Below are 17,216 nucleotides of genomic sequence, written 5' to 3' on the forward strand. Positions count from 1 at the left end.
AGGAATGTTCTGAGCACGTGAGCCACTCATCTTGCACTGGTTCGTTCCTGCTCAGGGCTTTCTGCCAGTACTTCTGCAGGACCTGGAGATACAGAGATAGTCTCCCTTCAGGGTTAGGAGAGAGGAATAGCGAATATATAATTACCGTGCAAAGAGATTAGCGCTCTGATAGGAGCTCAGAGGACGTTCAACACACACCCAACTCCAGAGCCTCCAGGGGTTAGTAGGAGCTGAAGGGCCAGACAGGAGAAGAACAAAGCTTGTTCAGAGAGGGAACGGTGGGCAGAAGTCAAAGGTGATTCTGGATGGGTGGGCAGAGTACAACAGGTCCCTGTGTGATGCTTGGACTTTATCCTGAGGACAGTAGAAGCTACACAAGTGTTTAAAACAGGAGACAGTCAGTTCCTTAAGGAACACTTGTCTGAAGACATTAAAAGCAGCAGAACAGAAAGCAGTCAGGCTTAGTGGCACCTGCCTGGAATCCCAGCACCTTGTAAAGTGAGGGCAATGGATCGGGAGCTCAAGGTCATTCAGAGTTACAGTGAGCTTGAAGACAGCGTGGGTACAGGAGATCCTGTCTCAAGACAAACAAACAAATAAAATGTAGACAGAGTTAACATGTTAGGTGGATGAAAAACACTTTACGATATGCTATCTTGCCTTCAGAGAGTCTAACTAGAAAGCTTGACTATGAAACTAGGAAACCAAAGGCTCCTTCAGCTCTGCAACTGTTTGTCTGAGACAGGCTAGAGGTTTACCAACTAGTTCACATGATCCCACTATCCTATAAGGCCCCCCAGATCTGGTCAGCTTACTTCTCCATTCCCATAAAACTTAAAGCAACTTCTGCCCCATCTATAGACACACACTTATAATTTAGTTTGGGAAAGTGGACCCAGTCTACCCACCCTCGTGTTATGACCACACGAACCAGGGGCTCAGCCCATCAGGCCAACGTAGAGACAGAGGCTAAGAGCACCTGCTGTTCTCCCAGAGGACCTGGATTCTGTTCCCAGCACAGACAGGGTGGCTCACGGCCCTCTGCAACTTCTACGGAATCTGATGCCCTCTTATGCATCGGCAGGCACACGTGTAGTACCCACATATAAAAGTAGGCAAAACAATAATGTACATGAAGTCAAAATAAATAAATCTTTAAAAAAATCAAAATCTGGCTAGGGAGGCAGAATGCAGACCCTGGCCTGTCAATTCCAACACTTCATAAGAGATGTTACAGATAAATTGAAAAGTCCACCCATTTATTAAATGCTCAGCAACAGATCTTTTCCCCAGACACTGAGTACCTGAGAATATCTAGAAAGGAAAGGGGTCATGCTATTGGGAAGGCTTCTGGTTGGGGGTAAACTAAGATTCTAACAGAGAGTGATAAAGGATCAGCAGAGCTAAGGACCAATTGTGTAGGAAGTGGGTCATAATCTTTGTAAGAAAGGCAGAATGGATTAGCGGGGGTTAGAAATGGCTAGGATCCTGTAGGCCATGGAGGCTCCCCCCTCAGGTATGTATACTCTTTCACTGCTTCCCCAGCTGGGGCCGAGATTTCCCCCACCCCCACCCCCACCCCCACGCTCATCATCTACTCCATGTGCAGATCTCTCAGGGGCCTGAAGTACAGTTCAGTAGAAAGAAGTTCAGAGCAGACAGAGACTGTGGAGGTCTCTGGAGATCCTTGCTCCTCCAGTGTAAATTATGGCTCAGGCCTGAGAATCAAAAGAAACCTTTTTCTTTCACCTGTTGCCACAGGTCTGGCCATGAGACTCTACCGCGGAAACTTCTATACCTCAGAGCCATGGGATGGGACAGCTTAGCCCAGCCCAGTTGCATGTTCCTTCAAGTTTAGAAATTCCTTCTCTCTGTGCCCTATACCCCCCAACTCTAAACTCTTCTTTTAGTTGCCTGTGCCTGCTCTCTACCTCTGTGCCAGTGCTGGCCGTAGAGAAAAGGACTGCCCCTGAGCAGCTTTTGATTTGGATGGATAGGTTAAGGCCAGCTAACTACAACCTCAGAAAACAGTTGCTCAAGTCAGCACAGAGTAAGGCGAACCCAGGCCATCACTGTGTCTTCTGCTGCTAGACTAAGGAGGATTGCCCACAAGCTGGAAGCCAGCCTGTTCTACATAGCAAGCTTCAGGCCAGTCAGGGCTACATAACAAAACCCTACTGAAAAAATAAAAAAATAAAAACAAATAAAAATTGTCACTGAGGATGTAGGTCAGTGTACCAGCTGGTTTTGTGTGTCAACTTGACACAAGCTAAAGCCATCAGAGGAAGAAGCCTCAGTTGAGGAAATGCCTTGATGAGATCCAGCTGTAAGACATTTTCTCAATTGGTGAACAATGGGTGAGGACCCAGTCCATTGTGAGTGGTGCCATTTCTGGGCTGCTGGTCCTGGGTTCTATAAGAAAGTGGGCTAAGCAAGCCTTGGGAGGCAAGCCAGTAAGCAGCTTCCTTCCATGGCCTCTGCATCAACTCCTGCCTCTGGGATCCTGCCCTGTTTGAATCCTGACTTCCTTCAGTGATGAAAAGCAATATGGAAGTGTAAGCCAAATAAGCCCCTTCCTCCCCAGCTTGCTTTTTGGTCATGACGTTTCATCTAGCACTAGAAACCCTAAGACAGTCAGTTACAAGACTGCTTCCTGGCACTTACCAACCTCTGGATTCATTCCCCAGCTGGAAGTAAAAATAAACCCTAAAAAGAAAATCGGTACAAGGAGCTAACAAGATGGCACCTGCCATACAAGCCTGATTGAGTTTGATCCCTGAAAACCACATAAAGATATATGATTTCATAAAGTCATCCTCTTGATATCCAGATGTATCCACATGCACACAGAGTGATAAGCAATAAGTAAATACATAATAAATACATATAAATTAATACAGGCTAGCTTGGATTGCAAAACAAAAGAAAACAAAAAGCCCCACTAATGTGATAAGCTAAGGAGAGTGCTTCAGTCAAGGACATGGAGGGGTGGAAACCACTACTAGCCTAGGAAGGGGTTGGAAAGTCCTTTTTAGTTTAGTTTTTTTTGTTTTTGTTTTTTGTTTTTCTGAGACAGGGTATCGCTATAGCTTTGGAGCTTGTCCTGGAAAACAACTGCCCAACTGGCTGGGAACTCTTAGGTGAATTATGCTAAGGGTAGACTAGAAGACCACAGCTCCAGGCTTGACTGGGCCCCTCAGTCAGTCCCAGATCTTGGGCAGCTCACTGAGTCCAAGGTAGACGTCACTGAAATATGATAATACTAATGAAGAAATGGTTTGAGGATGAGGACCAACACATCCATCCAGGATCTTAGCCAGGTATCCCCCATCACTGGACACATTCTAACCAATCCCTCTCCCCAGGGTCCTCCCACCTCCCCACCCCCACTCACGGCAACCTGAATCTTAACAGCACTCTACCCTTGTCTCTGCTTCCTGTAGCAGAGAAAATTAATCTGACCTTGCCAAGGTAGGGGTTTCCCCAGGAAAACCGCACTAATGGTACAAGAGGCTTGATATCAGTACCCAGGACCACTTAGACCGCACTTGACGCCCTGTCCCCGGAATCATCCTCCGGCATGCTTGAAGGAAGTGGTCCTCTGTGGCCTTCCTACTGCCAGTCTCTTAAGTATGAGGACAAGTAAAGGGGGAATTTTAAGCCAGGTTTAGTAGAAACAAATAAATCTGGATACAAACTTTCTAAATCTTGATGGTTGAGATCAGACCAAGACTATCTTTTCCCTTAGTGGGTCCCCTACTCAGACAGCCTTAGGATGAAAAGTTAGAGCAGTCTCTCAGCAGGCAGAAACATACCACATAGTACCCTATCCCAGGTCAGCTCCACATAAGCAGAGGACAATTCTCCCACTGTAAGGCTGATTACTAGAAATGAGTTACCCAAGGTCAAAACGCAAGGGGCTCTGAGAGGCCTCTGGGAGCATGGCATCCTTATCTAACAAAGAAGAGCAAGGGTGGGTGTCCATGGAAACAGGCACAGCCTAAAATGGTTTGATTCAGAGACAGGCAGGGCCAGGGGCTGCCGGCTGGCATAGGACCAGGGGACTTGGGGGAAAGACAGGTTTGGTTTAGAAGGGAATTCTCCCCCCATACAGCCTGGCAAAAGGAAGGTCACACAGCCTGTTTACAGCAGAGGAAGTGGGGTGGGGCAGGGTAGAGACCTTTGGTCAGGCCACCCCTCCCAGGAGGGGAGTGGGGAGGCCCCAGTAAATGTGGTGGTAGCTGTTTGTTTGCTTCTCACTGCCAGGAGGAAATTAAAGAGAATCTGCCACTTCCTTCCACCTCAAGTGGAGCTGGGGTGGGGAAAGTGACAGTGTGTGATCTGTGAATGCTGCATTTCCCCAAAGCCAAACGGCTACCATGACAGCCCCAGGTGTCCCCTGCACAGAGCAGGCACTTCATCAGGTCTGAGCCCGAATTAATTGTAAGGCACAAAGGAGACTCTGCGGCCTTTACCCCCACCCCAACTCTACTACGCTGGCCCTTTACTGGGGTATCAGATACCCTTGTTTTTCTGGATTACACAGAACTTCTCGTCGGCAAAGTCAACTGATGGTTAACGCCTAGGTTTCCCACCGTTAAAATGGTTTTTTTGGTCCTTTCTTGCTTTCACCAAAATCCAGTGGACCCCAAAGGTCCAGTCTTTCCCTACATGCAAGAGGCATGCTTTGGAACTCGGCAGCTCTTCAGAGGGTAGAAACCATAATTATGTCAGGATGTAGTCCAAGGCTGACGCAGTTGGCCATGGGTGAAAGTCAGGCTATCTTTATTGCACAGTACCAATGTCAAGTTAGAGGTGCGGCCTGAAAACCTTGCTTTCAAAAAAACATTCAGGCCTGGTGATGGTGGCGCACGCCTTTAATCCCAGCACTCGGAAGGCAGAAGCAGGCGGATCTCTGTGAGTTCGAGACCAGCCTGGTCTACAAGAGCTAGTTCCAGGACAGCCCCCAAAGCTACAGAGAAAAAAACCAAAAAAAAAAAAAAAAAAAAAAAACCATTCAAGTCACTGGGAACTTGGCTTAGCCATTCAGACCTATGAGAGGAGATAGGATTACCGCTGGACAACCCTTGGCACTTGTTTCAGACTGATGGCCGGGGTCAGGACCTCTAACGTCTGCAATGGCGAGGGCCAGAAAACTGTCCAGTGGAATGTGACTTAGGCTCCAACACCCAAACCACTTTCACATCAGTCCCCCACACTGGTGACACTGGTGACAGGGACAGTCAACAGCCTTCCAGGAGATTATCGTCACTACTTCCCAGGGTTACAAATGGCTTCTTGCATATCTCCCCAGGTAGTGCTGGCTCCTGAACTCTGGGGCCCCCAAGATCTTGATCAGGGGCCTCTCGCTTGCGCTTGTTCAAGGAGGGGTTCTCCTCACCCAGTCGACCCTCAGGGAGGCCCTGACTCCGCAGACAGACGATGGCTGCAGTCTGCTCCGCCAGTTTCTTGGACTTGTCCCTGGGTAAATAAAGCAAATATTAATTAATAAAGCAAGCAAATAGCAGCACTACAGTCTTGAAGTCCCGAGTCTCGTCCTTTCCAGAGATTCTGATAAACCGGTAAGAGGGTCATCATCCAGTGGCCTCACAAACAATACACCCAACATCCCCACACCAAGAGTCTCACAGCATCCGACGAGAAACTCACCACAACGTGGACTGGTACCTTTGCTCCGCAACAGTGACGACAGAGCAGAACATGCGATCTACGGGCCGCTGAACCTAGTACAGGGAGAGCAAGGGAAACACAAGATTGCCCACCTGCCTCATCACATGGAGAACACAGGAATGAAAGGGAAGCACTTCTAACTAAGTCAAGTGAAGACTGCCTGATCACATGCTCCACCCACGTGAAAGTACCTGCTGCATCTATCAAGGGGGAAAAAGGCAGTTATGCAAATTGACCATAATGGCAAGTGTGTCAGAGTTCTGCCACTGAACTAAACAAAGGACCATCAAAGCCCGTATATGACTATGGAGCCTCTGCCTACTGGCTTCTATGTGGGCCAGTTCCCAGCATAAAGGAGTTCACCAGATGGCAAAGGACTGAGATGGGACAAGGGTGGGGGCAAAACAGGTGCACCTGGCAGAGGGATCAGGGGATGTGGCTGGAGTAGAAAGCTGAGTGGAAGAGATAAAACAGCAAGGTATTTGGGGTCTTGTGTTCTGGGGAGCTGGTAACCCGAACAAAAGAGACAGATGTTAGGTTTGTTTTCCAGGCGTCACTCTGTAAGAGGGGACATTAGGCCAAGAACTGTAAGTCTGGAGGCCAGAAGGTCAGTACGAAAGACAGAGCAGCCACAGGGACCAGAGGAAGTGAAGCAAGACTGTCTCAAGGTTTCCACCCCAGGGGCCCTGTGTGTGGGCATAATTCTGTGTCCCATTGGCTGAAGCCCAATCCAAGGATATATCTGCCAAAATTGGACAAAAGCCCAAGGTCAGAGGTAAAGGGCTATCAGTAATTAGCCCTGCTCCTAGTAACTTATGCACATCTGTGGGGATCAAGTCCAGGTGCTAAGAAAGCAGCCTAGAGCTGAGCACTGTGGTACACTGGGGTGTTGATACCAGTGCAGGCAGCACTGTGGCTGGATGCCAGATGGGCAGCAGCCAGAAAAACTCACTGTTTCATACACGGGCTGTGGCAACTTCTCTCTCCGACACCATTCCAGTAGGCACATCTTGGGGGTGATTTGGGGTGGGTATGCTCTCCTAGGGAAAGGAGGAGAAACAGTTAAGGCCCGTTCACCACTTCTACTCTATCCCTTAGCAAGAGCCACCAATCAGCCACTGATAGGTGCTACCGGAACTGGAGAAACTGAGCTATCGGGCTGCTGCCCCGAGGCTTTTGTACCCACTCCCTTCCTGTTCTACCAGCAGTTGCAGCCTAGGTTTTTATCTAAAGGAAAGATGGGCTTCTGCATGCTTAGAATAATGAGTGCACACATGAGAACTCCCAGTTTCTCCGAGCTGCAGCCGGGAAAACAGCCTTCAGCGGCCAGAAGGTTCACTTTGCCTTTCAAGGATGGAGGTGGCTATACAGGGGGCTGACAGCTCTAGCTTACTGCCCACTGAGTCCATCTGCCGAGTGTCAGGGTTATCTGCTCTGCTACAGACACAATAAACTCTGGCTTCAGAGTAAGTCTGTGGCAGGGTGAAAGGGACGTGCTCCATCGTCCACAGGGAGCTCCCTCTGGCATATGATTGCCCAACAGCTGTCCTCTTAACCCCACCTCAAGTCCTTGCCAGACAAGACTGGCTCCTGGTCTGGGTCTGGAGACCAGAGAAGGCTCAGACCCAGATGGCAGAGTACAAGAATGAGCGCACCATTCAAAGCTGAGTCAAAATGTGAGGCAAGAGTCAGACTAAGGCTACTTCTGCCTAGAGAGGGCACCGCTGGCCCAGTGAGTGGCAGCAGTGTAGGCAAGGGTACACAGTCGAGTAAAGTCAGGGTTCCTACAGCCCCTGAGGAGCTTCAGGGGGAAAGCACAGACTGAAGAACAGAAGACCCATCTCCCTGTCCCAAGTTGTGAAAGGGAATGAGTAGATAAGGAAAAAAGTGAAGTTCAATTCTGTCTTAGAAAAATATGCCCCCCAGCAAGGCTGCCTGGGCTTTCAGGGACCATCTTCCCTAAGAACACCTTCTCTTGGAGGGCAAGAGGACCAGTTCAGGGTCAACAGCTACACAGCAAGTTCAAGGTCAGTCAAAGCTACAAGAGACCTTGTCTTAAATAATACAGTAACAAAAAATCTGGGCGTAGTGGTGCATGCATATAATCCCAGCACTCAAGAAGCAGATAGAGGTAGGATCTATGAGTTCGAGGCCAACTTGGTTTACATAGTGCGTTCCAGGACAGCCAAAGCTACACAGAGAGACCCTATTTTGAGAAAAAAACAAAAACAACACAGTAAAAAGTCTTGAGGTGGCACACGCTTTGAATGTCTGGAGGCAGAGGCAAGTGAATCTCTGTAAGTTCAAGGTCAGCCTGGTCTACGTGGTGAGGAGTTCTAGGACAACAAGAGCTATCTATGTAGAAAGACCCTGTCTCAAAAACAAAACAAAACAAAAAAAAACAGTAACAAAAAGCACCTTCTTTGGAAGTTGAAGACTAGGAACAAGGAAACCTGTAGTTGCTAAGTTTGACATTATTAACATAACAGCCCCTAAAACTCCTACACAATTGGTCCTGGAATATAGTAGAAATATACCTGTCAAATCTGATAGCCATCTTAATGATGCCAGATGTGTCTTCAGTAGGTTCCTCAACTGCCTCTGGAGTCTTAGCCAAGAGGTCAGCTCGCCGGGCATCTAGCTTCCGAATGGTCTCCTCATAGAAGGCACCAAGGCCAAAGGCCTCACTGTGGAGAAAGGGGTGGAGCAGGATAGAAACCTTGGTGGAACAGCATCCAAAGTACTGCAGGAGACCATTACCCAACCAAAAACATTACCCAACCAAAAAGAAACTCCTGTACCACATATAACAAAACCAGGGTCTGACATCAGAAAGTGCTTCTACACACCCTAGCATCTGCCTAGAATGGAAAGTAGAGAATGAATTTGAATCTTTGAGATGAACACTGGAGGGAGGCTGGGTTGGGGAGAAAAGGTTCCAGAGGTTATCCCCCATGATTCTCTGCTTTCTCCCAAGGACGAACACACAGATGGATATACCCAGGAAGCCATGGCAGAGCTGGCCTATACTGATTCAACAACTGGGATGTACATAGTATCATCCTCATGAGGACCCATGGGAGGAAAAGCTAATTGATTCCTCACTGCCCATGGCTACCATGGACCTAGTTTGAACCACTCAGAGCTCCAGAGTTACATTCTCTTCTAAAACTCAAAAAACACTATGTTCAGAAGCTTGGCAATAGCACAAGCCAAAGGTAGAAAAAGGATTCTGGAAGAGCTTTGCCTTCTAGAAAAAAACCATGGGTCCCTGAAGGCAAGAGTGATTCAGAAAGGCAATGGAGGAAGGAAGGTACAGACAGCCAACATGAGGAGAAAAGACATATAAGACAGAGGACCCAAACATGAGTCATGGCAACAGTAGACAGAAAGCTGAAAGAGCTGGTTGCCAAGGACCTCCAGGTGTTAATCACCTGATCTGAAGGACCAGCAGTAGCCTCTCTGACCAGGCATATGTCTTTGACACAGGCATATGTCAAGAGCTCCATTCTAAAGCCTTGTCTCTCTTGACCACTTGTTAGTCTGGCAGGCAAAAGGCCCATTAATAGAAAACCTTCTTCCTCAGGAATTCCCAGACCTATGTTTTGCATTCCTCTATTTTAACAGTACCCTAGTAACCAAACTGCTGCTTAGATCAGTCAAAGACTGGAAGGCTTCAAAGCTGTGAAAGCAAAACTGCACGACCACTCAACTCCTGCACAAACACATCCAGAAGTTGTGCCCCTGGTCCTTCAGCAAAATAGCTTAGGGATCAAGGTCAAATCTGGGTCAAGTCTCCAAGAATAGATGGATAGACCCTGTACTCTTACCAAATTTCCTGGGAAGACTGGGCAGCATGGAGCAACCTTCCTTGGGGCGACTCCAGCTGTTCCCGCAGCATCTGGCACAAGCAGTATTTGGTGTTGGTGTAGTGGTTATCATACTGCACCGCCTAAGAGGAGAACTAGCATGAGCCCACCGGTTACCAGCAAACACTGAGATCTGAGCTTCCACCAGGAAGGAAAGGGGCTCTCAAAGGGCACTAGATGTGCTTACAGCCACCCGACGTGACCCCATATAAGAACTACTATAGACCTGCTATCTAGTCCACCTGCTGTCACACAAAGCTTGAGCATTAGACTAGGGCTCGTGTTCAACAGCATACCCACCTAGACAGCCTGACTGAGGGATAACAGTATAAAGAACCAACCCATGCTTCAGTTACCCCAGGCTACCACAGAGAGCCTAATGCTGAGCATCTTCTGGGGCAGAGAAAAGGAACACACCAAATTTTGGCAAGGCAAATCTAGCCCTAGGACAGGGGTAAGACTCCTTACAACCAGGATCAACTATATCTTGATTAACCAATCTCCAACTTCCCCTATATGGGTGGGGCACAACCCATCTCCTAAGCATGTTCATACACATGACTTATCAATTTGTATATCTATGCAAAGATAAGTATAGCTTTACCTCACTCTGCAGCCTGAGAAGTGAGGCCCAGAGAAGCAAGATGGCTACCCAGAAATAATACCATGGATGTTCACCCAGTTAGGTGCTGGGCAAGAAAGCAGCAGGAAGTACAGGCTTTACAGGTAGGCCTCCAAAACCCCCTCTAAGCACTCACCCCCTACCCTTGAAGAATTTCCTCTAGGCCTGTCTCCAGTGCCTAGGAAGGGGCCATGGCATGCTCAGGAGAAAGTATGGGATATGCGAGTAAGTCCCAGCCAGGGCAGGCCCGTGATTCAGCTTGTCTGGCCCAGAAAGTACTGGATGAGACCAGAAGCACCCATGTTGATGCTTGGGGCTCCTCTTTCTCCAGGACAACACACCCTCTTGAAAGCTGCCAAATGATGGCTGAGCAAGAGTGACAGCCTCACCCTTCACCTAGTAAGCAGGCTCAGCACAGCTGAACATCTCTTCTCTGCCACACGCTTGCTAGGTGGCCAGAAGAGCTGGACAGCTGACCTGGCCTGGAGTTGACAGTCACCAGCCGACATACCAGGACACCCAGAACCAAGCGGATAAGGGCTATAGCGCTGAGGAGAGGAGGTGCTCAGACAGAAGCTGCCAAGAACTGGATACCTGCCTCATCCTATGATTCCAGCATAAAAAGTACCCAATGCATAGATAACCCCAGGCGTTAGTGAGACTTGAGAACGAAAAGGGAGGTGGAAAACCGTCCTGTGAGAAGGCTGGAGCTTCTGTTCAGATCCAACTCAGTGAAGAACTTTGAGGACATTTTATTGTTTCTGCCCACCAGGAACAGGCATAGCCCAGAGTAGAATCCCACTGTCCCTAGAACTGTACTCAGGAAACTCATTAAAAAAAAAAAAAAAAAAAAAAAAAAAGAAAGAAAAAAAAACCCATACTCATAGTGAAAAGAAATTGGTTTAGGAAAGGCTATTCTACAGTATGCGGTGACATATGCCTGTAATCCCAGCATGTAGGAAGTAGAGGCAGAAAAATAAGGGATTAGAGGTCAATCGAAGCTATGAGATTCTATGACAAAACTAAAAAGTAAAAGCAAGAAAAAGTGCAAAGACTTACATATCTGAGGTACTTCTGCATGACTTCCTCCAGGGGACGAAGGCCATCCTTGAGGAAGATGGAGGGGTTCCACATGGCTGCTCGAGCCACCATCACTGAAGAGGCGGCTGTGGCTTGGCGAAAGTCCTCTATGTCCAAATATTGCTGGATGTGATCATGAGATCCTCCACTAAAAGCAATAGGGGCACAGGAAGATCCCATAATGGAACCCACGAGTGTTTCCAGAAAAAGATGATTTTCACATCTGCCATTCATCATTAGTACGGCGTTAGCCAAGTTCCTTCAACTATCAGAACTTTCACGAAGTGATTAGAAAGCAAACCCCCCTGGCCAGTGAACCATGGCTGGCACTGAAGAGGTATTTTAGAAATTTGACTTTTCTCTACTACCCAGAACAGTGGCCAAGGAGACAATATCTGAAGATGTAGGACTAAACCTGAGCTATCAGCTGACATACACCTAGAACAGCAGCACCCAGGAGTGAAGGCAGAAGGATCATGACTTCCAGGTAAGCTTGGGTCATGTAGCCAGTTCTAGACCAGCATGGGGCAACACAGTAAAACCCTGTCTAAAATATAAGACTAAAAAAACAAAAGCAAAACATGTGGAATTGTGGCCACAGAAAAAACTCCAAGCAGAGAAGTTGTCCATAGACCCTCTGAGGACCAGCTCAAAACCCTAGACTAAAGGAAGGGCACACTCACTGATGATGGTGGTGGAAAATAAGGAGACTAGGTTTGGTCACAATCCCCCTCCTTCCACCCTGCTGCTCTAAGGGACTTCTCTGTTCTCAACTATTTCATACAAAGTCAATCCCCGTCCAGAGACACCTGTGCTGGGAGGGCTCTGAGGTGACAGGAAAAGCAGGGGCCCTGAAAGCCACCTCTAAAATTTCTTTCTCTGAGATCATATGGCCTAGCAGCCACCCATCACTACTTCTTCCTCACACTGATCAGAGGTAACTTTCCTCAGGACTTCCCTGTTTCCAACGTCCAGGCTCCCTGAGTCTCTGGTGTCCTAAGGTAGAAGGATGAGCTGGACTCCTAGGTGTTCAACACAGACAACTAGCTATAGTCTGATTATTAAATCTTTGGGGTGGTCATCAAAACCCACATTTGCTAGCACAAGTGTCTGCAGTTGCCCAGTGGGTTTTTCCTCTCCTCTCCTCCTCTCCACCCCCCCCACTTGTTTTCTTCCTTTCTTTTTCTTCCTTCCTTCCTTCTTTCCTTCCTTCCTTTCTTCCTTCCTTTCTCTCTTTTTAGACAGGGTCTCTCTATATAACCATGGCTATTCTGGATCTCACTCTGTAGACCAGGTTGGCCTCAAACACTCAGAGATCTGACTACCTCTGCCTCCCAAGTGCTGGGATTAAAGGTGTGAGCCACAATGCCTGGCATCATTCACCTATCCATCCATCCTTTTTCTTTCCTTCCTTCCTTCCTTCCTTCCTTCCTTCCTTCCTTCCTTCCTTCCTTCCTTTCCTTTCCTTTCCTTCCTTTCTTCCTTCCTCAAAGATACACCCTCACCATATTCTCTTGGCTGACCTGAAACTTTCTACTTTCTATATAGACCAGGCTAGCCTCAGATTTACAGAGACCCCCCTGCCTTTGTTTCCCAAGGGCTAGGATTAAAGATGTGTGCTCCCTGGTTTTTGTCTGGATTTCTTCTACCTGACTTATGTTGAGTCATGTTTCTAAGAGCTCTAGTTTGGGATTCCTCACATAGCCCCTGCACCTTGCACATCTAACTCTAGGTGTGGCACCATCTTGCCATAGGTCTGATTCTGCAACCTTTTCGCTGTCAGTATTCTCATTCCTAGCCACAGCCTAGCCCATCAGAGGTAACTTTCCTCAGGACTTCCCTGTTTCCAATGTCCAGGCTCCCTGAGTCTCTGGTGTCCTAAGGTAGAAGGATGAGCTGGACTCCTAGGTGTTCAGGTCCAAACACCAGTGCCAGCCTCACTCCTAACTTTCTACTTTCACTCTATTCCCCCCACTCTCCTTTAAGGTCAGTTTTCTTTTTCTTTTCCTTTTCCTTTTATTTTCCTATTTATTTCACATGCTAGCAGTAGCCTCTTCCCTCCCAGTCCCTTTCCCCCATTCCTCTCCCTCTATCTCCCAATCCCCTCCTCTCTGTCTCCATTCAGAAAAGGACATGTCTCCCATGGATATCAACAAAACATGGCATATAAATTGCAGTAAGACTAAGCATCTCCCCATGTATTAAGGCTGGCAAGGCAACCCAGTATGAGAAGTAGGGTCCCAAAAGACAGTGAAAGGTCGGAGACAGTTCCTATCCCTGTGGTTAGGAGTCCCATAAGAGCCAGAGCCAGGCGGTGGTGGTGCATGCCTTTAATCCCAGCACTCGGGAGACAGATGCAGGAGAATATCTATGAGTTCGAGAACAGCCTGGTCTACAAGAGCTAGTTCCAGGACAGGCTCCAAAGCTACAGAGAAACCCTGTCTCAAACAAAAAAGTCCCAAAAGAAGATCAAACTACACAACTGTCACATACATGCAGAGCCTAGGCCAATATCATGCAGGCACCCTGGTCCTCAGTTCAGTCTCAGAGAGCCCCTATGAACCCATATGGTAAGTTTTTAGGTATTTCTTTTTTTATATTTATTTGGTTGGTTGGGGATGGGGGACCTAGATGACATGACCCAAGTGGAGGTCAGGGGTCAAGTTGCAGGATTCAGTGCTCTCAGGGACTGAACTCCAATGGTCAGGCTTGGTGTCAGACACCCTTAACTGTTTTTTTTTTTTTTTAAACATCATGCAGCCGTGTATATTTATTTATTTATTTATTTATTTATTTACTTATTTATTGTGTATGCAACATTCTGCCTCCATGTACGGATGTACACCAGAGGAGGGCACCAGATCTCATTACAGATGGTTGTCAGCCACCATGTGGTTGCTGGGAATCGAACTCAGGAACTCTGGAAGAGCAGCCAGTGCTCTTAACCACTGAGCCATCTCTCCAGCCCCCACCCTTAACTGTTAAGCAAAATTTCCAGCCCTGTATTTGTTTTGGTTTTTGTTGGAGTTTTCGTTTGTTTGTTTTTAGACAGGGTCTCTCCTGTCTGTCCCAGAACTCCTATATAGGTCAAGCTGGCTTTGAACTCCAAGAGATCCATCTGCCTCTCTGACACTGTAGTTTGGGATTACACTATGGTTGGGATTACACTGGGCGTGTGTGCCACCATGTCTGACTTGTATCAGTTTTTCCATGTTCTGTCATTCCAGTTTTTAATGCTAGCACAAGTCTTTTCTAAATGAGGCGGCGCACAGGCAAATGAGGAAGAATGGCGGCTTACTTGGCTATGACAGGAATGGAGAGGGTTTCGGCAATGGCTCGTATAGCTTCACAGCTGACGGGGTGCTGAGGTCGTTCCTCCCGGTTCCTTAAAGATGAAGAAAAGAGATGGGGCCTGGGGGCTGAGGGCCAAAGGCCATAACACTCCTAAAATCCTTCTGTCCTTCCTACTGAACCTCAAGCAGATCAGACAACTGTGGGGCTATCTAAGACAGGTTGCTGGGAACGGCCCTGACCTAGTGGAAGGACTCTGTCCAAAGGCGCAAGAGAGTGAGGTTAAGGCTAGTTCTCAAGATCATTAAGATGGGGCATAGCTGCAGAGGACCAGTGTGGGTGGCCTGATGCCCAAGGTCACACTGCTTTTCCCTGGCTACCCCTTGCCTCTGCCAGAAATAAGAGACAGTGTCACAAAAAATGCTGTCTCTACAGTCCCAGCCCTGCCCTTCCCCAGGGACCTGGAACAGCTGCCACCGCTCAGACAGGCCACTCCCACACAGCTGCCTGTGCTGAGGCCAAGTTGCACAGCTGATCTTTGGGAGAAGCACCTGACACGGGGTAGGCCCCGTTCCAGGGGCCACCAGGGCAGACCACAGACCATGACCATCACGATAAGTCATAGGGGAAGCAGGACAACCCAGGGCTCCTTCCTACCAAGGTCAAAAGCAAAAAGTTCTTGTGCGTGAGTAAGCAAATCTTAGGTATGCTGCGGTGACGCCTGGGCCAAGCTATGTGTGAAGACAAGCAGGAGAGGTGACTAATCAGTCCTTGCTTGAACACAGCTCCTGTGCTATATTCTGACTTCTCAGAAGAGCCTGCCAACCCAGCTTCCACCTCCGACTCCTTAGAGCCCCAGCAGCCAGTTTTATACCACACTAAATGGCTACATTTGCTGAATTTCTGATGGTCAGGAAGCTCTTCCTTAAACTCTCCCACATTCGTCTTCTAATTGCGTCCAACTTCTGGGAAAAATAAGTTTTCTACATATTGTGTGCAAGACTGTTCATTTATAATTTCATAAAATAGCAAGAAGCAGAAATTGTACTGATTGATACATGAGGAATGTGTCAGTCAGAGAGGTTAAATGAAAGCGAGCAAACTGCAGAGCTGGGATTTCACACCAGGCCATTGAGTCTACAGCCGACTGCCTCAGCAAGGAATGCAGAATGTGCATTTATGTGCACGTGTCACCTCCAAACCCTCCTAGCTTCCATCCGGACAGCTCCACTCCACTGTTCTGCTTGTTGTTGCTCAGGGTAAACCCCAAAATTTAGTAAGAGAGATCACCAGCAACCTGGGCCGTTCCTATAAAGCCCTGAGTTCCCCACGAAAGAATGTCAGCCCAAGTCTATTTGTCAGGATTACATGCAAAAGGACATGCTAGGTACAGAAAGCAAGTTGCACAGGGAGATAGAGAGCAGCCTACAGAAACACTCTGGCTTAGCAGGCCCTAGTGCTCATGCCTATAATCCCAACACTTGGAAAACTGAGACAAAAGGATTGCCATGAATTCAAGGTCAGCTTGGGCTATATGATAAGATTCGGCCCAGTCAGAGCAACAATGAGAGCACCCCTCTCCCACATTTGTGTGTGTGTATAGATGGCCCCCGCAGTTAAGAGTGCATACTACTTTTACGGAGGACACAAGTTCAGTTCCTAGTACCCACATCAAGTAGCTCCCGAATGCCTGAAACTCCAGCTCCAGGAGATCCAGCACTTTTTTTCTGGCCTCTGCAAGCACCTGCACTGAGACACACAGACACATTCACATATACATAATTAAAAATAAAATTAAAAAAAAAAAGACTCAGTTCCCAATAGAGAACACATGAGCTACAGATACAAGAACTGTTTAAAGCAGACATCAGGGACAGCTGGCAGTCCAACAAGGGTAGGCAAGAAAGCCAGTGTCTTTAAATGAACAGCCATCTGCTTGCGGTCATTCAAAGGAGAAGCCAGTGCTCAATGAAGAGGAAAGAAAAAAAGATTCAGTGAGTGTGGTGGCTCATGTCTATAATCCCAGCCTTGGGAGGCTAAGGAAGAAGGATTATTCACACCAGCCTAGGTTGTATAGTGAACCCTGTCTCAAAAATATAAATTTACTAACTAATTAATTAGTTAATTAAAAAGAGAAAGTTGATTATAGTGTTGAATACCTATAATCCCAACATTAAGAGATGAAGGCAAAAAGATCAGGAGTTCAAGGCCAGCCTCAGCTATGCATCAAGTCTGAAGCCAGTCTGGGCTGTATGAGACTTTATAACAACAACCAAACCAAACCAAGAAAGGGAAAATGGACTGGGCATATTCCTCAATGGCAAAGCACTGGCCTAGCACATACGAGACCCTGGATGTAATCCCCAGCACTAGAAAGCAAGCAAGCAAGAAAAGGAGGAAGAAAGAAAGAAAGAAAGAAAGCAAGCAGGCACACAGGGAGGGAGGGGACGGGACTTGCTTCTGTGTTTCTTTTTTTGTTTTTTATTTGTTTTTGTTTTTTTTAAACACAAATCTTTATTTTATTTATTTATTTATTATGTATACAATATTCTGTCTGTATACCTGAAGGCCAGAAGAGGGCGCCAGACCTCTTTACAGATGGTTGTGAGCCACCATGTGGTTGCTGGGAATTGAACTCAGGACCTTTGGAAGAGCAGGCAATG

General features: G+C 47.5%; 1 protein-coding gene across 3 annotated transcripts in view; it reads right to left on the minus strand.

Moving 5' to 3' along the window:
- Window positions 1-4,980: 4,980 nt before the first annotated feature.
- The window catches only part of Dus2 (dihydrouridine synthase 2), a 54,214-nt gene continuing 41,978 nt past the window's right edge, over window positions 4,981-17,216 (minus strand). Inside the window, exons 10-16 of one of the 3 annotated variants that reach the window (XM_050144236.1) lie at window positions 14,561-14,647; window positions 11,242-11,410; window positions 9,522-9,643; window positions 8,229-8,378; window positions 6,644-6,731; window positions 5,671-5,744; window positions 4,981-5,481 (exon numbers count right to left, since the gene is read on the minus strand). In XM_050144236.1, coding sequence (XP_050000193.1) covers window positions 5,244-5,481; window positions 5,671-5,744; window positions 6,644-6,731; window positions 8,229-8,378; window positions 9,522-9,643; window positions 11,242-11,410; window positions 14,561-14,647 — 928 coding nt within the window. In that variant the 3' untranslated portion in view covers window positions 4,981-5,243. The remainder of the gene's footprint in view (window positions 5,482-5,670; window positions 5,745-6,643; window positions 6,732-8,228; window positions 8,379-9,521; window positions 9,644-11,241; window positions 11,411-14,560; window positions 14,648-17,216) is intronic. The other 2 variants (XM_050144235.1, XM_050144234.1) reach the window with 2 other exon arrangements.

Source organism: Alexandromys fortis, unplaced genomic scaffold (assembly GCF_014885135.2).
Source record: "Alexandromys fortis isolate MF-2015 unplaced genomic scaffold, M_Fortis_MF-2015_v1.1 scaffold_1, whole genome shotgun sequence".
Lineage (NCBI taxonomy): Eukaryota > Metazoa > Chordata > Mammalia > Rodentia > Cricetidae > Alexandromys > Alexandromys fortis.